The sequence below is a fragment of the Stegodyphus dumicola genome, chromosome 3 (assembly GCF_044657685.1).
Source record: "Stegodyphus dumicola isolate Sdum_Otavi_A_Nest chromosome 3, ASM4465768v1".
NCBI classification, from domain to species: domain Eukaryota; kingdom Metazoa; phylum Arthropoda; class Arachnida; order Araneae; family Eresidae; genus Stegodyphus; species Stegodyphus dumicola.
Genome location: NC_140770.1, coordinates 78,667,810 through 78,692,082, shown reverse-complemented (window position 1 = coordinate 78,692,082; position 24,273 = coordinate 78,667,810). Strand labels below are relative to the sequence as shown.

Sequence of the window (24,273 nt, the reverse complement as noted above, 5' to 3'; positions counted from 1 at the left end):
GGTAACATGTTATGCACTTCTCCTAATTCCATACGTACTTTAGTTACTTTCACTATTATGATAGTATAGGTTAGGTATACAGATATAACAAGGACAAGGTATAGACGCAGATACAGATGGTAAAGATAATAAAACTGTAATAAAACAATTCCATTTTTCTAACATATTTAATATTGTAAACTAGATCAAGGCCCAACATATAAAACATTGTCTTTAAATTTATAAAGTTGCTCTGAAGCTTTGTATATTGTTCTACCTGAATACTGTTTACTTAAAAAATAATCTTTTTTATGTTAGGTTTTCTGATTTCATAAGTGTATATCTCCGTCTGTTATAAATATTGTAATAAAATGGTAATTAATTGTATTATCACTAATAGAAAATCTTGTACTAATAGAGAAAATGTTAAGATATAGTCTGCAAGAATTTCATAAAACTGAGCGTTAGCTAAAGGTCGCATGAATACAAACTGAATCGTCGACAAAGGAGAAAAATAGCAAGCCATTTAACATGCTTAGATTTAATCAATTAATTCGAACTCAGTTAATCTTTATTATTCATTGTAATTGCGACAGAATAACCTTCAGAACTCCCCTTAATACAATTTATCCATCGCAAAGCCATCTGAGAATATAATATGCTAATATTCCCGGATCATAATACACTGTCCTAAAAGCCAGCATTAATACCATAATCAATAAATAACTCTGAATAAAAATAAGATGCAGACATCGCTGATAGCTCATGTTTGCGTGTAATCGCTATTCAAAAGATTACTTAAACGGATATTTTGTGGAAATCTTTGTTATTAAATAAATAGCTTCGAGTTTCAGATGCATGTTCTATTCAAGTTAAAAGTCTGGAATGAATTCTCTTTTGTTTCGTGTGCGAAAAACACAATACTACGTATTTCTGTGTATATAAGATGCTCAAAAATTTATTTATTACTTCAGATAATACAAAATATTTTCTCTGTTGCTTCGGTTTTATTCCCTTTTATCTTACATCTGAAGATCTTGCACATCTTTGCTATTGTGGTTAAATAATATTTCTCTGGAATAAAGTCCTAATTTACATTTTGTGACCAGTCACTCAAATAATAACGCGGAAAGATAATTTTCGCAGTCTCTGTGAAAATTATCAGTCACCTTCAAGTTTTAGTTCAAAATTTTCATTGAAGTCGGTAACTGAAGACGCCTGTTCAAAGTTGCTATATGCAGATACAATTAATAAATATTTTAGTCTTTAGGGTTACCTGCATACTTATAACAGCATTACAGGAATCTGATTTTCAAAAACTGCTCTCTTTCTCAGATGATGATCGGAATTATATCGCATCGCTTTGAATTCGTAAAGGAAACTTCTTTTGTAAATAATAGCTGTAGTTTCTAATTTATTAGATAGAACATTAATAAAATCAGAAAGTTTTCAGATTTTATATTACGCCCAAAAGGGCGTTTTTAACATTTTGTGTGTTTCTCTTAGTTATTAAATATCACGTTCTTCGCACTTAAATCATAAAATTCAATTCAACAGCAATATCGCAAAATAATTTTAAAATGAGCATATCTTTAGAATTTCACACAGTCTCGGGCTCTGGAGATAAAAATGCTTTTTCTCCATACAGTGTTGCCATTGCTCGCTTTGAAATCGTTGAGTTTGTTAATCAAAAATTCGTTAAAGGTTTACAAATTATGAAATTGATAATAAAACAAATTCCAAATTAAGGCTTACAGATGCCCATATTCGATGGAGGATTACGTTATTCAGAATATGATGGATCTAGGTACCGTTGTTTTCTCACAATGAGAGAAGCATACAAACATTTATGCAGATTCTTCATTATTTAATTTCTTTAAATAAAATGTAGAGCTTTATTATTTGGTGGCAGCAATTTGAAAGTGATTCGATGCAAAATGGCAAAGAGAAATTAATAGTCCTTCTGGGCTAATAACTTTAATTCTTCTTTTAGAAATGATATAACATTTCTTTCGCATAATATAAAAAATTGTAAATTCTTGATAATCGTCCAATGTAAATCCTTTTGTAAAGGGAGCAATGAATGAATTCTGTGAAGGGAACAATGAACTACACTTTGTAATATCTTAGTGTTAAGGCGAAACAGGTTTTAAACTATAAATTCCTTTGGAAATGCTAAAAAGATAAGAGAACTGTTTTAAAATTTTAAGTAAAACTTCGTATTCCATAATGTTTTGAAACGTAATCACGTGTTTTAGAGAAATTCGTAGGAGTCGAAAATAAACTTTAGTTTGTTGCTGTTGTGTAATTGAATGAAGCAGAATTATTCCTTGCAGAATTTAAGAACTAAGTATCTTTAGTTATGATTTTTTTTTTCATTTTATTGTTCTGTCTTTTGTCTTCAGGCACTGGAAACGTACTTTTTTAACTTCAAATACGTAACTCGAAGAAACATAGTAAAATTAAGAAAACTTCATCGTTAGATTGAAGTTTTAAGAAACTTAAATATAATTTACTTTTCTAGATATTTTTTCTTCTTCAAAATGCAGAAAAATTTTTAAATCTTTTCCTTCCAAAGAAAAAAAATTAAACCTTCTCGCAAAATTCAACCCTTTCCGAAGTTACCAAATAAGATCTATAACAAATTATTACGATTCTTATGTAAAAAATAGCAGTGTCTTGTTAGATCTTTAGTAAAAGTTTTTCGCTATGGTTGTAGAGACATTAGGTATTTTTGGAAGCAAGAGAATTGAACAATTAACAAATGCCTTCCCCGAGAATCGGACCACGGACCTCTGAAATACCGGCTCAGCGTGCAGAACCACTACAGCACGAAGGCACGCTAGGAAAAAGGAGAGAAAAACCTTATATAGTAAGCAATTAGTGTTGCTTCCCAAAGCGCGAGAACCACTCTCTTATTATTGTTTATGAAATTCTTATAGTTTTAAATGCACCATATTTTGTTCTAAAGCATTGTAATTTTATAACGCATCTGTATTTTATTAAATCTGCTTGTTTTATCTCGAGTTAAAATTAAATCTTATTTGCATTAAATTCAACTATATACAAATCTGATTGTTAAAGCAACTAACTAATAAGCAACAGTAACCTCCATAATGTGTATAAATTTGTAGGACTGTAATTTCAAAGGTTAAACAGAATCTTCTCCCATGAAATGCGGGAGTGAAAATGACGAAAAGGAAGCTTATGCGTACATGAGAATAACAGAGACAAATTCAAGAACGCTCCAGATACGTGATAAAAAAAAAAAAAAAATCGAAAAACAAAACCTCTAGCGCCATCTGTTAACTGAAAAGGGAATAAAAAGCTACTGGGAAGCAGATTCCTAAAAATCTGACGATAAAAGATGATTAGTACTGGGATCATTAGCCAGAATCGGAAGTTTTCAAGGATATGAGATACTTTGAGGAAATTTAATACGCCGACAGATAGAATTTTTTAAAAACTTGTATAACCTCAGCTGTGTGTATTTCAGTAATTTCCGAGAAATGGAAGGCACTAGAGATTTCTCAGCGGCCGGGATAAAATTATGTAAGACCGGGGGGACAATCTGTTCTCAGTTTTTTTTACTTCAGAGCTGACTTCGAAGAATTAGATTTCTTTTCGCGCTTCGCTCTTTGGATGTGAATTAGTGGTAACTACTAATTGTGCTCTGTGATACTGAGAGCAGCTGTAGGAGTACATTTGTGGAAAGTTTCAGAACTGTAAAGTGTTTCTTCTGGGAAAATAAAATTTACCAAGCCATCATCTGTTCTGTGTGCATTCTATCCACTACGAAACCGTACGCACGCAACAATATTTACTCTATATATGCAGTCTATAGTAACTAACCCTTTATCTCAGCCATCATCCATGGTTTAAAGAATCTTAACTAAACAGTTCCTGAGTATTATAAATCTAATTAAACTCAGCTGTCACTCTTGCAAATTAACAACTGAATAGTTGTCATTCATTCAAGTTATCAAGCGAAACGAAACATAGCCGCATTGCCTTTTGGCTTTAACTTTATTGAGTCGTTTCTCAGTGTAAACGAATTCAAATTAACGGCTAGATTATTATTAGAAGCAGCACAAACGATAATGAGAATCTGAATTAGCTTCATAATATTTATTCCACGTTCAGTTTGAAATACAAATGAAATAATTTAGCTTATTAAAAATCTCCTTAACATAAAATTCATAAATATCATAGCAATAAATATTATTTCTGTGCAATTTTTCTTACTCTCCTCCCTAAATTTTATTTACCTAGTTTCAAAGTTACGCATTCTTTGTCATTAATTACAAGGTATACAATCTATGAGAATTAAAATGTAAAGATAGAATATAGGCAGAATGTACAAGATATGGAATACAGAAAGTGTTACAATTTAATTCCTTGAACGAATCTTTTAAATATAAACGAGAGATTATATTATTAATGGATAATGAAACTATTCCCGAAAGCATTTATATAGGAATTAAACCTTGTTGGAATTTACCTTTTAGAAGCATGCCTTCTGTATACTCCTTTTCCCGAATAATAATATTGTTGAGTATCTATCTCGCATTCTGTTAAGTATCAGTTATACGTATTTGACAATTTCATGCCTTCAGTACAGTTTTGGAATTGGAATGGATTGGATTATTTAGATTATGACAAAGCACGCAAGAGTTTTTCTATCTAAAGGTAAATGAGGCTTTTGTGGAGGACTTTTAAAGGGAAATTGGTTTGTGTTCTCGTTACATATGTGGAAACCTAAAAGGTTCCCATGTAGCCAGCCCTTTCCTTGAGATTTAAATCCGGTTCAAAGAATCCTGTTCATAAATTTTAGGCTTGGATACTGATGACCTTTTTTTCATAGTAATTTGTCATAGTAATACAGAACTAAATCAGTTAAATAAACAAGATGGTTTAACTGAGCAACCTTTTTTTATTAGAATTATCTCACTACGACAGAACTGATTTTTAATAGCTAAGGGAAATCACAGAATTTGTTATGCTCGATTCATCTGTTAAAATTACACCAAATATCTCTCGGTAATCTGTATTTCTTTAGACATAAATCTTCACTTAATGTCATCTATTAATAATAATGTCCGCCCCTGTTTCTTTTAACTGTTTACTTCTGGAAGACAATTTGTCTCATCTTCTCGTTCATCCTGAAATCCCTTACTCTACTTGAATATTCTCTCGAGTGCCACTTGAGAATTCGTTCATAGCACATTCACTATAAGCCGTTTTAAACAGTTCTAGAGTTTGAATAGCTCTTTTTTTACATTTACACAAAATCCGTTGGTTAAATTATACTTTTCAATCGCCCATATTTTATTGCAAAGTGCAGGCGCGGATATCTATTTCCTTCATATTAACATCCATCAGTAGCTGAGCAATAAGAACCGCTAAATACCGGTAGTTAGTACTGGGTTCAAATCCCATCGGATAGGTGGGTCACTTGAATGAAACGTTTCGTGGCTTTACACATGCATAAAGCGAATATGAATCAGTTGCTCTAAAATATCATCCACGAAGGTATGCCTTTCCTTAAGCAGATAACGTTCACGTTCTTTGCCATATATTCCAAATAATCTTGTTAAATACAGTCCTTTCTACCAATTAGCTCATGATTTTGTCACAATCCTTTCTACCAATTAGCTCATGATTTTGTCAGCTTAAAATTTATGTACATATTAACTCTGATATATTTAAACACGAGTGTTGATTTATAACAGCTATAACAATGATGACATTTTAAGTATCGCATCTTTCTGTAATGCTTGAGTACATAAGCCTTAAGGTGCCCAATTTCAATCCATTATCTTCTAGCCTTAGTTGGATTGATCTGCACAGAGGTTCTAATCTGCCGAACACATGATATTTTAAGAAGTCAGGATAAACTTTTTCAGTAATAAAAACAATTCTTAAAAGATAAATATGTACTGAAAGAATGCTTTTCCTTGGAATGGTTCTGCTGGAATGCTTGGTAGGTTCTTGGAAAGAATGGTTCTGCTGGTTCCCTTTCACTTTTATTGAACACGCATCGAAATCGAAATATCTCAATGACAAATGGCACACATCATAGTCGCGTTACATTGCTTGATAAAATAATATAAGGAGAGTTATCTATTTGTGTACGATGGCTTTTTGAAAAGAGTATGTGTATTTTTCTTTTGTCACAAACATAACTAAAAACGAAATTCACAAATTCTCAAAGTATGTGAACCTCACATCATTTAAAGACGTGGAAAAACTTCCATCTTACTTTATAATCATTGCCAATATACAGCAGATGTTTCTCTGTAGAACTTGATGCTGACCGGAAAAGTGGAACATGACGTTTTCAGGAGCATCCGCTACCGTACGCATAGCAATAAGGCACCGTAATGTGTGATTAATAACAACTCTGATTTTTTTCAGGGTTAATCTAGAGAAAAATGAAGCGCTATCAAACACTAGAAACAACCAGAAAGTTTTGATGCAGATAACAAAATATTAAGCCAACTTACATAAAAATCATAAATTTTATAAATAACAGAATTATGGAAGAGATAAATTTTAAACCGAGTTGGCAGAACTGCGGTCGAAAACTGGAATTCTCCGTCATAAATCAGAAAAAGGTACCCATGCAGTCAAAATTTATACAAAACTTCTACAAATTATTTTCTTAACTTCAAACTGACTGAATGACATAGAGTCTTAGTATGACAAGTCTTAGTATCACATATATAGTGTGCATCCTAGTGTAGGATGTCATAGAGGACAGTCGAAGATAACATAAAGTATAACATGTTGAAATTTGATATGAATGTATTAATTACTTTATTTAAAAATTTAATTCTGTTTTTAATTTCTGTTAAAAAATAATTTTAATGACATAAAATAAACAAACTCGTTGAAACAAAATAAATAATTTAAAATAAATTACAGGAACTAAATAAATAATTTAATCAGATTACAAAACTGAATTATTTTACTATATTTTTCTACACCAACGATTATTCAAAAATTAAACATTTGAGAAAACTCAGCTTCCAGAAGCAATTAATGATTTTAGTGCATTAATATGCATACTATTTAACTCATAAAGCCTCTCCTTTAAAACATCAAATATATTCAGAAATAATTTAAGAATACTTCACTTGCAAATCGATGAGTTAGATTAGTTAAGGAAATAAATGAATACTATCTGTTACGGAATTAAACAGTATTCCAAAGGCAAATAACTTCTTATAAACGTTATTTGCCTTTGGAGTAAGTTTTGATTAAAGACTTTTTACAAGAGGGAAACATTTAATAAGAACACTTCTAACGGTTTATATCACAAATCGAAACTTTCCATCCGAAACTATTTATTCTTATGATTACTTCTCAACAGTGTAAAGAATTCAATTATGCATTTGTAATGCTTTCACTTAAAACTCAGTATCTTAACATTTTAAAATAAAACCGTTAATATAGAATCCTGAATAGTTTTATGTATGGGTTTTGATTTCAAAGTCTCCTTTCTGTCCAAAAGAGGTTTCGAAATATATAAAAGATGTAAATAAAACTAGCTGAAGAGCAATTGAGTTCATTCTTTCCATTATTTCCATTTTAAGTAGCTTTTACAAAAGTGAGCTCTGAAAAAAAAAAAAAAAAAAAAAAAAGATTAAATATATAATAAAAATAAATCATCCAATATAAGTTTTTGATTTAAAATCTAATCAGTTTACAATATCATATTTCAGGCTCATGAATTTTCATTTTATAAACGTCTATAGCCTTAATATTTCATTTTTACTTCCTTTTATGAAGTAAAAGAAGTATTCCAAATGCGAAAAATTTCGAGTGTCATTATTTTTAAAATATCCATTCGACCACTCTCGAAACCATTTGAACGATTTTTTGCGTGATATCTGTGCGTACGGAGAGAATAAAGAACTGTGTTTGCCAAAACGTATTGTAAAATGAATTTAAAATGGGTTCAGAAGAGTATGCACGTGCGTACACATGTATCTCGCATAACTCAAGAACGTGTAGCCGTAAAATGCTGAAATTTTGTATATAAGACTGCCATAACATGTCGCTGTACACCTCTTGTTTTCGTTGCAATCGGCTGCACCAATCGTATATTTTTAATAAAAATACATATATATATTTTATATATTTTTCCCCCACTCGGTTTTTCAATTGGCTCGGTTAAATTACTTTATTTATTCTTATATATTGGTAAACTGTGCATTTTTTGCTTTAAAATTGACTGAATTATAAAGTTTTTATGTTCTGGTTAAGGTTTTTATGCCTTTAATTAATCTATATGCAATAATTTTAGAATTATCAACAATTTAAAAGTTAAAGCGGCGAATTAAGCCTAAAGAGCCACCATTTGTTTGCATTTGAAACTCAGTAGACTAGAGAACTACGCCAGTTTTTGCACTTTCAGTGTCTTACTGCCGAGTGAGACCAAAAGTAAACTTTCAGTTCTGTGCTCTGAAAAGCACGCTGGCCGAATTCCTTGTTTTTTCGTAAAAAATCTAATTTTAGTTGTAAAAATTGTTTTTTAACTATATTTGGTATTTTAAGTTTTTCTGCATTTTACGATTTTTAATGAAGGTGTTGTGAGTTTTTATGTAATTTTGCTTGGACGCGTGAGAATGAATTAATTGAAACGAAGTAAGAAATGAATTAATTGAATGAAAAATATATCCCTAATAAAATTCGAGAAAATATATGAATTACAACAAGAAATGTGTATAATTTAATAAGCGGTACAAGGAAGTCATGTGAATTTTTCGTACTATTCCAACAGCACTAAAATACCTTCAGATTCCAAACTGCAATTGCGAAAGCTGTTGCCAGTCTTAACGAGAGAATATTTTTTTTAATTACGCGGACTGGAAAATTATTATTTATAACAGCTTCTACCGATTTTGTGGGAGAAGGTTTTTTTTTAAATTTATCTTTGATGCAGCGAATTTCAATATTAGAGTAACAAGTTGAATTGTTTAAATATAACATTTCTGTATGTTAAAGCAACTTCATACTTAAAGACATCATTCAAGATAATACTTCATGGAACATTTATCAGTATGATTTAGAACACGTTGGCTAAAATTGCAATTCTTTTTAATGCAAAAAATGCGCAATTTACAAACATATAAAAATAAAATTACTGATATCATTGAGCTAAGTAACAGAGTGTATATATATATTTATATACTTTTAGTGTGGTCGATTACAACCAAAATGTGAGGTGCACATCTACATGTTATAGCAGACGTATATACAAAATTTCAACGTTCTGAGGCTACTCGTTTTTGGGTTATATGAGATACGTACGTACAGGCGCCACAAAATCACTTCAGAATTCATTTTAAATCGGTTTTATAATTTTTATGGGGGAAAGAGTCCTTTATTCTGTCCTTACGATCAGATGTCAAGTAGAAACATCGTTAAATTACATTCGATAGCGGTCAAAATGGATATTTTCGTTGAAATATGATACCCTAAATTTTTTGCGATTACAATACTTCCTTTTTATTTCGTACAAGGAAGTAAAAATTAGGCTACAAATGTCTCTATCTGGATACTTTTGTATCATGGGTTTGAAAGGTTATAATATATGATTTGAAAACTTCGTTTATAAATTATACTTATTAATTTACGCAATCGGTACCAAATTTTCTTGTACTTCACTAGAAAGATGTCAGCAAGTTTCTTTATTTCTTCTTACATATTTCATGAATGTTTAACATATCAACCTCCAATGATACGATGGATATCTATGCAGTAAATCATTTAGTCTTAACACAGACCATCGACAAGAGTGTGCAATTTATACATGTGGTTTGTCTAACAATGAATACCTAACAATATTTAATATCAGTTTATTGTTGCAATGTGCATAATTGCAACAATAAACTGATGTGCATAATTTAATAGGCTGTAAAAGGAAGTCATGTGGTGTTTACAGCAAGATATTTTAATATCAAAATCAAGAGAAAGAACGGGAGAACGAACAAATATTTACATAAATGTTAAACTGAGTAACACGTTTCTGAAATAAGACAATGCCGCATAAGTACTGCATTGTATTTGCGAAACTCGCCTTTGATTCAAATACATAGCTGCATTTATTAAAGTATGTAAGTGATTACCAGTTGAAATGTGTAGCAACGCGAAGTCACTGCTTGGAGTCTAGACGCTTTAATCAGCTTAGAGCTCATAACTAAGTTTTCCATCGTTGCAAGTAATATCAGCATGGAAGGGTTTAATCAAAATTACTTGAATAAACTAAACTATTTGAATTTATAAAGTGACTGCTTCGGGAAGTCTGGAAAGTTTAAATTAATAAAATGTAACACATAGAAATGTATCATATGTACTACAATAATCTGATATTTTCTGTAACTCTGAGATCCATGATATTAGTAAAATAAAAGCATTAAACGAATTTACTTTCAATTTGATGCTTTATGCTGCAGTTATATATATATAAAAAAAGATAACACTAACAAGAGAGACCTTAGTGGTCAAGAATTTTGCTCAATAAGCTGCAAAATTTGAAATTATTTGTAAAGAAAAGGAATGTTTAAAAGCTATTCCTTAAAAGTAAAATAGTTATACCATGTTAAAACAACAAACAATACTAAAGAAATCATAGTTATCGCGTAAAATCTTAATGTAAAAATTACAAAACGAGATATCTTCAAAATCAAAAAGGGATGAGAAAAAAAACTAATAAATTTTAAATCAAAAATTAAAAATTTTTAAATGATGCACGCAAATAATTAAAAACATTTCAAATACACATCAAATATGTACAACGAATTTCAATAAATGGTAAATTAGCCCAACCTGAGATTTAAACCGGACTTATCAAGGAAAAAGTGGTTCAAAACTCGAATTCAGCCAATACCGTTAGCTCATTTCGTCAAACGAAAACAATTGAGACTGAAAGCGGAATTTCACTAAAAGAATAATCAAACTTAATTATCTTAATAAAGTAAGTCTCAATGGTTTTGTTGCTTTTCTCGACGCGCCCGCAATTAAAAATTGTAAATGTAAAACTTACTATTAAGCAAGAAAAAAACTATACAAGAAAGCCCAGTTAGGCAAATGTACAATTAACATAAATAGCTAAAAAGCTATTATTCAAAAATTACACAATTTTAAGGGAGATCAATTAGCATGAAGAATATAAACATTTTTAAGGAGAAGAATTAGAAGAAACATAATAATAACGTCTCAAAATGGGTCATGCCAAGACCAAAGCCAATGAATAATAGAAAAATCAGACAAACATACCTGCGTCCATATAGCAGGGGCCTGACCAAAGTTAAGTAAGAAAAAATTGTTGAAAAAGGTTGCCGGAAATAGAAGAATTCCAAAGGAATGGTACCAAAAGAGAAAAGTATTGTACAAAGTCCGAAATCCGGACTCGTCGGGAGTTCGGCGATTCCGTATTTGGGATTTTACCGGATAATAGATCATCAGTTTAAATCTAGTAAGATGGCATGTAGAAATTATAAAATTAAAAATATGAAATCATGATTTATGAAATAATAAAGTATTTATGATCTAAAGGATATTAAAATTAAAAAAAAAGCTTAATATTTATTTGTTTACCTTATTAAACTTTTCTTTCAATGCAAGTTGTTTTAAGTTGCTTCGTTTTTTGTGTTAATACTTTCTCTTTAATTCTGTGGACAGGCATAATCTCTTGTTTAGTTACTTGTTGTTGAAGTCCTGTAACTGCTGTTTCGAGAATTCTGAATAACTTGTCAATCGAAATTTTCTGGTTTTCAGTAACTTCTCTGTCACTTTCTTCACTACCGGTAGCAGTATTTTTTGGATCTAGAACCATACTACAGATTTCGCCATTCAGGATATAAAAGCTTCTTTTACATTATCTTCATTTATTACCGCTTCTCCACATTTCTTTAGAAAATCTGTTAATTGTAAAATTTCACCGTTGTTTTGCGATATTCGAAAAACCTTTAAAATTAGCGGCTATCCTCATCAAATTTAACTATCCTTCACTATACGTATTTGGCTATCCATCATGGCTTAGCGACTAACGACAAGTTGTTCCGTTAAATTTTAAATCTTGCTTCTATCGCGCACCGAGACAATTAAGCCTGAATTGTATTAGCTTATTTATTTATTATATTTATGCCTATTTCTTGCACATGCTTAAGGCTTATCTGAGTTCTGAATAAATAAATTCCCACCACATACTATTTAAGCCTTATTGAGGACCGGCGCTAGATATCTTACCGCAGTCATGTGGGTCCTAAATTCTGCGACTGAATGCGAGCCCTGGAGCTGGTTCTGAGTTTATGTGAATAACAAATCAGTTATTCTTAATTCAAATATCCCTAAATGTAATCTTTGGGTCTATGAGCATCATTAACCTTCCAGCGGGCGCGCGTTTGTGTGACATACACTAGATTTTAATTTCGCATTTTTTTCGTAGACCAGAAGGCGCTATGACCGCGTGTTCTTGACTATTCTCTCCTCTTCGTACGCCCTTCTTTCAGTCGTCTGCTGGATTTCGAGGGGTTAATGCGAGTCTGCAGATTTACTATTTGTATTCCAGAAATACGCGCGACCGTTGAAGTAAGTTTTTGCTATATCTAATTTCCTTTTTTATTGTAGAAAATCTTTATTCTTTTGCATCTAAATCTTATAATTTTGTATAATTTGTGTGCATAATTACTTTTAATGATAAAATAGAAGCACTGTATGCGTCACATACGCGCGACCATGTATGATATTTTTGTTCTTTTCTTTTCAGTTATGGCAAATAAAAGTAAAATACTCGACATGAATGTTCCGAAGGATCTTGAGATTATAAGAAATATGCTTTTATGTTACAGTGATGAGGACATTATTTTAGATGAAAGCATTACAGATGAAGAAGAGCAAATTTCAGAAAAAGGTGATTCAGAATCGGAGATAAGTGCAGAGGGCAATTCTGAAGAGGGAAATAATGATGATAATTCTTCCGAAATGTATATAGTTCATAAAACAGAAAAGTCATCGATTCTTGGACATAGCATAAAAAAAAACTAAACGAGCGCCTCGTAACATATGTGTTCATGTTTCTGGAGTTATCGGTAAAGCTAAATATCTAACAGATATTTTGGATATATGGAAAAGCCTCTTTACTGATAGTTTGATAGAAATCATCGCTGAAGATACGAATAAGTTTATTTCTTCTGTGAAGTCTAATTATTCTCGTATAAGGGACAGCAGAAATAAGCTTTTTTGAGCTTACTTTACTTAGCTGGTATTTATCATGGTAACAGATTTCTGGAATCTTGAGGAATTGTGGAGAATGGAGGAATTTAAAGTAGTAATGAACTTGAAGAGATTTTTGTTTTTACTAAGAGCTTTACGGTTTGATGACATAAACACAAGAGCAGAACGAAGAGAAGTCGACCGCTTGGCTCCAATAAGAAACAGTTTTGAAAAGTTTGTCTCTAATTTCCAGAAGAGCTATTCACTTGGAGAGAATGTTACAGATTGTCTTTTTACGTAAGCAACAAACCACAAGATGTTGTAAAAAGGTTGACAGAACCTATTGATAACACTGGAAGAAATGTAACCAAAGACAACTGGTTTTCAAGTTTTGAGTTAGTACGAGAAATAGATGAAAAAAATTGTCATTTGTAGGTACTTTGAAAAACAATAAACCTCAAATTCCGGATCAGTTCAATCTGGCGAAAACTCGGGAACCCAATACGAGTCCTTTTGGATTTAGAAAAAATATGACACTTCTCTCCTATGTACTCAAACGTTATACAAACGTCATCTTGATTTCAAATCTTCATGATGACGTAGCAATAGATGAAAAGGTGTGGACTCTTGTAGTTTTCTTCTCTATGCTGAATATAGCAGCAATCAACAGCTACATAATTCATTCAACAAATAATAGTGAAAAATTACTTAGAAGATAATATCTGCGAAAGCTAGCAAATGCTCTTGTGAAGGAAAACATTGAAAGAAGAATCCCTAACTCTCTTCAAAGTGAGCTGAAATTTAAATTGTTGAAACGAAAAGCAGAATTAACTGTTGTGTAAGAAATGACTTCAGGGAAAAAAAGATGCAAAACCTGCCAAAATGACAAGCATCCTGGAATTACGAGGTTCAGCTGTGAGATTTGTTTAAAATTCGTTTGTCTAGAGCACTGTAAACATATTTGTTCAGACTGCACCGATGCAATGAAGTGACTATGAAATTGATTTGTTATGTAATATTTAATGTGTTTTTCACTTACTGATTAAAAATATAAAAGTTCAATTGAAATATTAGCAGTTTAATTTTGTCTTACTTTCAAGTTAGTTTGATAAGTCTTTAGTCCATTTTATATTCTTTTTTTCCTTTATACTTATTTTATTTTCCTTAATTTAAAGTTAATATTATTTAACTCAATTGTACTTATTAACATTTAACTATTTACAAGCTAATTTTAATATTTTTGCTCTGGAAAATTTATTTTTTATAATAGCGTATCTAAGAAATACGCGCGACCTTTCTTGTTGGTGCAGAAGGCGCGCCCGCTGGAAGGTTAACAAAATTTATTTTTAGCATATGCAAAGAAATTTTTCCTCGTTAACATTTTTTAGTGCATTTAACTTAAATCTGTAATCCTCGCCAACCGTAATGTCAACATAAAAGGTTACCACACTCCTTTATTATTTAATTGCTAGCATAAAAAAAATTGTTTAGGCATCGCTACATGAGTCATTACTCAATTTGTTATGTTTTGATAAACATGCGGTGATGAAAGGGAAGTATAATAACTAATCATTCGCCAGGTTGGCGTCAGATCAACGATGTATCTGTGTGGAATGTTTCGGTTTGAGATGTATGCCAAGCAGATATGCAGCAACGGAGCCAAATTACTGATCATACAAATTTAGGCTAAAAAGATTGTTTCTTCAATAACAAGGTATTTTATTTAGTGTCGAAGTGAAATTAAGAATCGGGACTCTCCAGATGTTTTATTATGCGCGGAGGGGGGGAATCAAATGCGTATGCGTAAAGCCTACGAGAAAAACGTTGTTGGTAGTTTTGAAGTCCGGATTTGAGATCATTCCGGATAATGGACGTCCAGATTTCGGACGTTGTACTGTAGTTAAAATTCTCCTATAAGTTGAGACTACAAAGAAGGGGGAAACAAATGTAAAGAAGCAGTAGCCAATGGCACCTAACGGCCAGTGGGGGAAACCTTGTCTCCTAAATTGGGGGGTTTTCGAAGGTGGAGGACAAATGCTATTCTAACAAAATGGCGTCTTGCTCAAAATTGAGTCGTGAAAAAAATGTGAAGGCAAAAACAAAATGGCGAAAATCTAAGTAAGTGCTTATCTGGCCAAAAGCAGTGGAAATTGGAAAAAAATCAGCAGTTTGTTAATTAAAAAGTCGTAATTCTTCTCGCTAAAGGGCGGACAAGCGAGTTCGAAATGCAATTGACCCTTAAAATTAATAAAAGAATAGCTATGGCCAGAAAACAGTGATATTAAATAATAAATTTAATAATTTAACTAAAGTTCTCTGCCAATTTAAGAGAGAAAAATTGAGGCAGTATTGTAAAACTATGTTACATTTTTACATTAGATCATGTGAATTAGCCATCCATCATCTACCTTCCCTTGGGATTTAAGTAAAAAATTTCATTATCCAATTCAAATAAGCTAAAATAAAAGGTAAATGCCAGCAGTTTTTAAGGAATTTTTAATGATTGTTTTTGGAATAAGATTGCTTTGCAAGATTTTAATGAAGTAGAATACTTCTTCTTGGAGGAGGATGTCTGTGTTATTACAGATTCCTTTAGTTCTAAGAAGTTGTCTTGTTATCTTTTAATTCTAAGGAGAACAAATTGCTGATTTTTTCCAATTTCCACTGCGTTTGGCTAGATAAGCACTTACTTAGGTTTTCGCCATTTTGTTTTTGCCTTCACATTTTTTTCACGACTCAGTTTTGAACATTTCGCCATTTTGTAAGAATAGCATCCGTGCTCCACCTTCGAAACCCCCCCCCCCCAATTTAGGAGGCAAGGTTTTCCACGCTGGCCGTTACGTATCATTGGCTACTGCTTCTTTACGTTTGTTTCCCCCTTCTACGTAGTCTCACCTTATTGAAGAATTTTAAGTACTTTTCTTTTCTGGTACCACTCCTTTGGAATTCTGCTATTTCCGGCAAACCTTTTCAGCAATTTTTGCTTACTTAACTTTGGTCAGGCCACTGCTATGGACGCAGATATGTTTGTCTTATTTTTTATATTTTTCATTGACTTTGGTCTTAGCATGACCGTGACCTTCGTGAGTTTAGATGGCCTCGTCAGCTTCAAAGTCACGTGATTTGACGTCACGAAAGGCGTCTGAACTTTCACCCTTCGCGCTTCACTGTGGACACTGTAAGCAAAGAATTCCTGCGTTAGTTTGTGCGCTGTTCATTAACGTTTCACTGCGTTTTTTCATTATTCATTTATTTTTTGTTACTAAATTTGAGTTAAGTAATTTAAGTAAAGTAGTTATGTAGTTTTTGTTTTTAAGTTCACACTGGGAGTTAAGTTTGCTTATTTCTTTAGTATTTGTTAATAAATATGGCTATCGACTTCTATGTAGAGCTAAAATGAGTTAAATCTACTTTAATGCCTGCACGATATTGCGTTTCAGACTGCAAATCGAATTACTATAAAACCAGTGAATATATACAGATCTTCAAGTTTTCAAAAGTTACATTATAACGGGATTTCTAGTTAAAAAAATTCCGTGTGAGCTTTGTATGTGAGAAATATTTTTGAGAAGATGAAATCATCCCGTACGATTATTTATCAAAAGATGAAGGCATTATTGTTTAAGTTTGTAAAGGGCACCCTAAATTATAAACAATGCTTATCCATGCATTTTTTCTAATTGTCCAAAATACTTATCTGATAATCCGACATCTCCGAGGATGAGCACAGTGGAAAAGAGAGCCAATATGGGTAAACATATATTTAATGAATTTTTGAAAAAGGACAAAATTGCACCTTTTAATGTGCTTTTGTTTTACTTTTGTTTACATTTTTTGGTTTTTTAGACTCTGTCTGCTCAATTTTTTAAACTTTTAAGCTTGAATAAGCTTATTTAGGATTTTAATGCTATAATTTTGCAAATTTTTCCACGGCCTGTAGGAAATTACTCTGATTAATTTTCTGAGATTATTTTGAATACTAAAATCTAATTTGTGTCATTGTTAGTTCAGAAACAGGATGATGTATTTATTTCCTTAATTGCACAAACCCTCTGGCGATGCAACGAAAGATGTGAATTACCTTATAAGGTATTTTCTCCCTCCTTTCTGCATGCCTTCGTAGTGTAACGGTAGCATACTCGGCATGTATTCGAGAGGTCCAGGTTTAACTTACATTTTTAGAGAAAACGAAGTTACAGACTTTTAAAAACGGAACTGTACATTTAGTTTAGATATTATATTTTTGTAATGCTTTCGAATTACATTTTTATGTGGCGTTTTTTATTTTAAGATATGAGAAAATTCATGAGCAAAATAATAGGGCCTAGTGAAATTTAGAATATATGTCCTTGACGAAAATAATTTTCTTTCTCATTGAAAAAGCATATATTATATACATATGTTATATTATATATACTCTACAAAATGCGTCTTCATTTGTTTTAAAACTTAACAATTTAAATAATAAGGATCCCCAAGAAAGTAAACATTTTTCTAATTCTACGATGAGAAGAACTAAAATAAAAAAGTACTACTCCTCTAGTTTTCCCCTCAAGACTTTTTTATTCTGTATCTTTTTCCTAGCTCGTTTTTTTCGTTGCCCGAAAAGTTATCTTCTATCAGACAACTATTTTTTTAATTTATCCTTTCAAATGAATCGGAAAGAGAACAGTTATGGAATTAGAATTATTTGACCTTCCCTAATGTCAGATTTCTACATAACATGGTATGGGACAGTTAGGGACAAATGATATGATATTTCCAAAACAAAATTTTAAGTATATTTTAAGAATACTTTTTCTTATCATAGCAAGTTATTCACTGAAGTTATCCGTTGGTATTGTAACCTTTTTTTACTCCCCTTAATTTCTGAATTATAGTTAATTTTAAACTTTGTATCCTATTCTTCCTTACTTTACGTTATGTGTACTTGAATGGATAAACAACAGCGTATATGTACTGTTTTGTGTATGATGTACTGTATTTTATACTTGTATGATGTACTGTATTTTATACTTATAAACGAATGGGTGAAAATTCTATGTAAAAAAATCATATGTATTTATGCATATGAATAAAATTGTTCTTACATAGCATTAATGCTCGAATTTGGGGGGAGGCAAACAGTCAGTGTACAATACTAGGGATCTTAAAAAATTTTAAATTCTATATTCGCTCTTCACATTAAAGATTTTGGATTATTAGATTATGCCAAAACATATTAGAGTTATCAGTTTAAGGAGACGGGTGCCATTGTGGAAGCCTTTCTGGGTCGTACTAATGTTATGTATGAGGAAAACAGGAAAATGCCCCCCCCCCATATAGCAGCCTGATCGCCGAGTCGAACTACCAACGTTCAACGATCTTATCCTTCGCCCAGAGTTTAAGAAGTAAGGCTATAGTGAGGAATTATTAATTGAACCTAAAACATGCAGTAAAATTTCAGACTGCACAATTAAATTTTGTGTCTCCAGATCTAAACAGAAGAAACGGTAAAAGTAAAGTAGTGAATTGCAGCAGGAGAATATATTTCCGGACTGTATATCAGACTGGAATTCTTCACTAATATGCGGTAAAATATTTTGAATATTACAATTTAATTTGTTATACTTTTCCAGGTCTCTGTAACCTTAAACGCAATCTTATTTTGAGTCTGAATGTAGAATGGCTTCAATGTATAGTCTCGTATTAATTATATTACTCAAAATTAATTAATTTCTCTAGCGAATTGATTATTTCCGCTGTTTTCGGTTGGTTTATAGATGCTAAGTAATCGCTACTTAGTTACTTCTATTGTGAAGAAGTATTATGAGATGATAACGCATTATAATTATTAGATGCCAGCTTACAGTTACTAATTTAAATGCTATTCAGTTTTAATGCAACAGGACGAAATCGAGAGAAATGTGGCTGTTCATAACTAGTTACCATTCATTGTAATTGCTTTCTTCTTTCCAATATTTCTATTATTTTGATGTTAGCTCCTAAAACCTTTCAGTGTTTTACAAATTATAATGGTTTTAAGAAGCATGAAACATTGTAAAAGTTTATAATTGGATTCATTCTGCTAAATTAATAATTGATTAAAGTATAGATTTTGCAGAAATAACAATTCTTGTAGATGATTCGTGGCTATGTGCCACCATCATTATAAGTACATGAGGAAGTTATAGAAAAGAATATGTGGAAAGTTAATGTCTTAATGTGCGTTGGAATCTGAGGTTAGAGTAGGAAGTGTATAAAGTTGTAAGGCGATGAACGACACTCTATTTATTACATTTACGATGTATCATGCTATATCGTTAATATCAGAGAATGATAAAAGCGACTTGCATTGCACGCGAGATTTAGGGACTGCGCAATAAATCTACACCCTACACCTACAGAGCAAAATGTCTGTCATCACACTGTAGACTTCTTTTGGAGAATAATGCTGAAGTTATTCACCTTCCCCTGAAATGACAGAAACTAGTCTTGTTATGCCTTTAAAGATACATCTATCCGTTTTCTCGCCGTTTAGTGAATACTTCATTTCATTACGGAAGAGAAGAAAATTATGTTCTAATCTGTCCTTTAGCATACCTCAAGCAAGTTCGGCATAATTGAGATCAATGGATTGTACACGAATGGGAAAATTTCAAGCTCATTTCTAAGTTCCTCCAGTTTTGAAGCTTAAAGTAGTACATTATGCTTCTGGATAAAAATTTGAACAATTCGGTGGAGTTTGCCGGTTTGTCCTTATAAAGACGCTATCGAAAACAATCATTGTTCTCACAGACTTTAGCGGTACTTTAGGCCAAACCCTTATTAGCCAAATTCATGCTTCACTATGAGAACGAGACAGTCTGCATAATATACCTCTAAAACCGCTATCCGTACATAAGCTCTCTCAGAGTCAAAAAAGAAGCGAAATCTAGGCTTACCGCTGAATAATTTATATTTTTTGTTGTTTGCTGTTCAATTTTTGAGCTCCGCTTCTAATACAACTAAAACCAACATGTAATACGGACACAAATTATCAGCACAGGACCGACAGTTACTACTACTTGCGAAGCTCCCGGCAGACAGTTTTTGACTGTCTGAAAATTAGGAAACTGTCTGTTTTAATTGTGTTCTACCATAATTTAATCATTAGTTTTATGCTTTTGGGCTGCATTTCATATTAACACTTTAATAGCCTTTAACACAAGTTTTTTCTCATCAAAATTAAGACTGTGGTACTTAAAGTTTCCACGAAATGATAGGGATGATTCAGGTACAATTGCGACAATGGAGAGACAAATAGCGGCAATGGAGTATTTTATTTAACGCATCTGTTGAATATTCATCCAGAGCTTAATGCTTGTGATGCGAAAGCCTGAGGCTTTAAATTTTATAACTAAACTCGAAGAATCTTCAAACATCTTTCATCATTCGTATCTTTCGAACCAAAGAAAATTGTTAAACATTTTAAAACATATCTTTGGAAAGATTAATTGTTTAACTTCCAATAAAACCGTTTAATTAAAACAGTTCCGAGGTATTCGAAGATCTCAAGATTTGACCTTCTGTCGTCATTATTTATTGTTGTCAAAAATAAACCAAACTGTTATTAGAGTGGAACTTCTACATATTGGAAACATGTGTTTTGAGTAGATTGAAATGGTGCATAAAGTCTCCAAAATGATCTCAGAGAAATAAAAAAATAATTTTCATACAGCTTCTAAAGTAAACGTAAATGGCATAAATTACATTTTATGGTCTTTTGTTTAAAAGAATGCGTACGTCATAAGTCTGCCCTCATTATTTAAATGCATTTATCGTTAAATACAGCTGCATTTCTTTCTTTAGAGTTCTTCTACAAGTGATCACACCGACTGTCCGAGCCTTTCATCAACATCTGTTGACAAAATGCTGAAAGAAGTCCACTCCTTGATAGACGGTTTAAAAATAAAAGACGAAGCAATTAAGGTAAAGACAAATGCCAATATCTAGGTAATTGCCGTTGTTTTATTTTAATACTTATATCTACCTAAATTCCTCGTTTCATGTATTTTGAAGGGTCTTCAAGAAGAATGCACGCGCAGGTTGGATAAAATTCAAATTCTTCAAAGAAGTATCCAAGTTCTGCAAGACCAGCTAGCGCAGAGTACACAGCACCATAGTACGGTTTGTCTTGAAAAGGATAATGTGATATCTCAGCTACAACATTCATTGAAAGAGTCAGAGGAAACTGTGCAGGTATGTACTTCCTTCTTAAAAAGCAAAAAAAATCAATGTATTGATTGCTTCTTAGGTAGATGGATTCTAATGTTGAAACGATTTGGACCTTCTCATTTCTGCAATTTACTTGTCATTTCATTCATGTCCTAATTATTATAAGTACTGTATATACTTTTAATAATTAGGACAGTGATTAAAATCGTGAGAGCAAAGTTTTATGGATTGGGTAAACCTAGGACAAGTCTGGGAATCATAGAAATTCTGCTGTCTAGAATTTACATTAACGAATTCGCAAAATATTGCATAGCGGCAAGAATTGAAATAAACAAATATCGGTGAAAATAAGAGTATAATTTCCTATTTGATTTGAAGGATTCATCCACCTTTATTTCAAAGTAATTTTCTTGAATATATTCTTATAATTCAACTATTTTTTGGCTTTCCTTTATGAAAATAATAAGTAAGCTTTGATTAATAAAGAATTTATTTTTAGTGAAAATGCTACTCGTAATGTGTTATTAAAATATTATAAAATACTAGATATTCTGGTTATTTCTTTAAATATTTATCCTGGATATATACTTTCGATTAATATAAACTTTATTAAATAAAATGCAAAGCGTTATGAAATTAGCCTTGAAAAGATGAAAAGAGTTCGGTAAAACAAAATTCCAGTCTGAAAATTTCAAAGTATATTAAAAACGATTTAGCATTGATTTTTATTACCAAATTATGAAAAAAAAAATACGCATAAAAAACTTTCAAGTCTTTCACGTTTTCCTTTAAATTAAAATACTATCTACTCCTGAAAACTAAAAATACTAAATTTTTACTCTTAAATTAACTCAAAAACATTTCAGTTGTAAAAGGTTCTATAGCATCTGTTTCTCATTTTTTTTACTAAATTGTATAAATCTAAACGATCAATGTACTAAAAATAAATTGCTGTATGAAAAAAAAAAAAAAAAAAAAAAAAAAAAAAAACATAAACCTACGCTGTGTTTTTATTCATATATTTTTTACTTGCGTTATTCTCCATCCCAGCTTCTTCAGCATACATTTATAAACTTATTATTTGTGAAAAGCAAGACATGAATAGATAACAAAGGTAAAGACAAATGCCAATATCTAGGTAATTGAATATGTACATTGTGACAAAACTACATTGTGAATGTAAAAAAAAATAATACTTAAAATATTTACTGTAACAGATTTCTTTGAAATATAGAATACAATAATATCTATTAATATAGCTAGCTATTATGTGCATTTTATTCTGTTAAGTTAATAAAAATTACAAAATACCACGCTAACAATTTGAGTGTAAAAATAATCAAATCCAAGACAGTGAAAAATAGCAAAACATTTTATACCTCTTGGTAGATCTTCTTCAACAGATTGGTGTATGGAGAAATGCAAAATTAAAAAGCCAACAAATGTACAGTTAATCTTAAAACTGAAGTAAAATCAACCTCTACAAGCTGGAAATGGAGATCAAACGGTAAAAACGAAAGTGAAGCAAAACTAGAAAAAACGTAATAGGATAAAAAATTAAATTCAAACTTTTTAAAAATATTTTCATAATTTTGAAACTTTCATGAAATTAAAAATATCATTTGAAAAGTTTATGAATAAAGTAATTTTAACTGTAATATTTAGTGTGCTTTAATTGACGTTGCACTCTTTATGGCAGAATTTGTGATCTGTCAAGACATTTTTCATAAAATTCTAAACCTTAATTTAAAACATTTTGTAACCAAATGAGTATATTCTGTAATCTAAATAAGTATATTTATAGATAAAAGCCGTAGATACCTTTTTCAATACCTTGCATAATATTCCTCACGAAAATGAAACCTATTTAAGTATATTTTTAATATTGTGACAGAGAATCAAGAAAGTATATTTTTAATATTTAGACAGAAAGAATTATTGTGTTAAGGAAGTATATTTTTAATATTGTGACAGAGAATCCAGAAATCCATTGGCTCAATTTTTGGGGGGTGGGGGTGGGTGCAAAATATTTTTTATCTACAAATATTTTTTAAGCCAAAAGTAAAGAGTTATAATTTTAATGAAAATCTCTTCATAAAAAATTTCAGAATCACCTCTACGACCATCACAGTAAAAAAAATATGCATTGGATCAGTACTCTAATACTACACTTCAGTGAATTTGTATTAAAATTTCTCGTCGAAATTTAGCTGAATTCTTATACATTCTAGATAAAACAGTTTTAAGTGGTAAGAAATACCTGAGGCAAAATAATGTTTTCTTCCAGAGTTTCTACCCTTATGTATGAAAAATATTATTTTCTTTTTCGGTTTTCTCTGTTTATGTAGTCAAAAGGTGCCTGCTTCCCCTTCTTAAGCCATATTCCACATATCATGGGCAAAGAAAATAACATACTGTAAGAAAAAGTTGGAGAAAGAAGAATATTTTTTCTATATTATCTTAAAAGAAAAACAGGTATAATTTTATGTGTATATTTCAGAGTCTTCTCAGCGAGAAAACAAAGGTTGTAATAGAAGGTGAGAATACTATTCAAGAACTGCAGGATATCATCCAGCAGAAAGACATGATGATAAAGAGAATTCAGAGTCAGCTGGAAGAAGCTCTAGATACGAAAGAAACAGAACTCATGCAACTAAGAGAATCTTTAGATGCTCGCCAAAGAGATCTCGAAGCAAAGCAAAGAGATTTAGAAGAGGCACATGAAGAACTCTTCAGGTAAGTGTAAAGTAATTTGCTTTACTTATTTCATGGAAGTAAAGCTTTAAGTAACTATTAGCAAATTTTAAAAATGTCCATGATGCCTGTAGCTGAATCAGTATTAAAATTTACTTTATGAGCTTTAGATGCACGCAG

At 31.4% G+C, this 24,273-nt stretch overlaps 1 protein-coding gene and 1 long non-coding RNA gene across 3 annotated transcripts in view; one reads left to right on the top strand and one right to left on the bottom strand.

Annotated features, from left to right (window-relative positions):
• Positions 1-24,273, top strand: part of LOC118182814 (uncharacterized) — a 263,465-nt gene that overhangs the window by 191,744 nt on the left and 47,448 nt on the right. For both annotated transcript variants that reach the window (XM_085813015.1, XM_085813016.1), the window contains 3 exons: positions 21,034-21,153; positions 21,244-21,423; positions 23,900-24,135. In XM_085813015.1, the coding sequence (XP_085669141.1) occupies positions 21,034-21,153; positions 21,244-21,423; positions 23,900-24,135 (536 nt within the window). The remainder of the gene's footprint in view (positions 1-21,033; positions 21,154-21,243; positions 21,424-23,899; positions 24,136-24,273) is intronic.
• Positions 6,877-24,273, bottom strand: part of LOC118182816 (uncharacterized) — a 33,496-nt gene continuing 16,099 nt past the window's right edge. Inside the window, exons 2-3 of the long non-coding RNA XR_004757125.2 lie at positions 22,779-22,929; positions 6,877-7,598 (exon numbers count right to left, since the gene is read on the bottom strand). This is a non-coding gene — a long non-coding RNA (uncharacterized LOC118182816). The remainder of the gene's footprint in view (positions 7,599-22,778; positions 22,930-24,273) is intronic.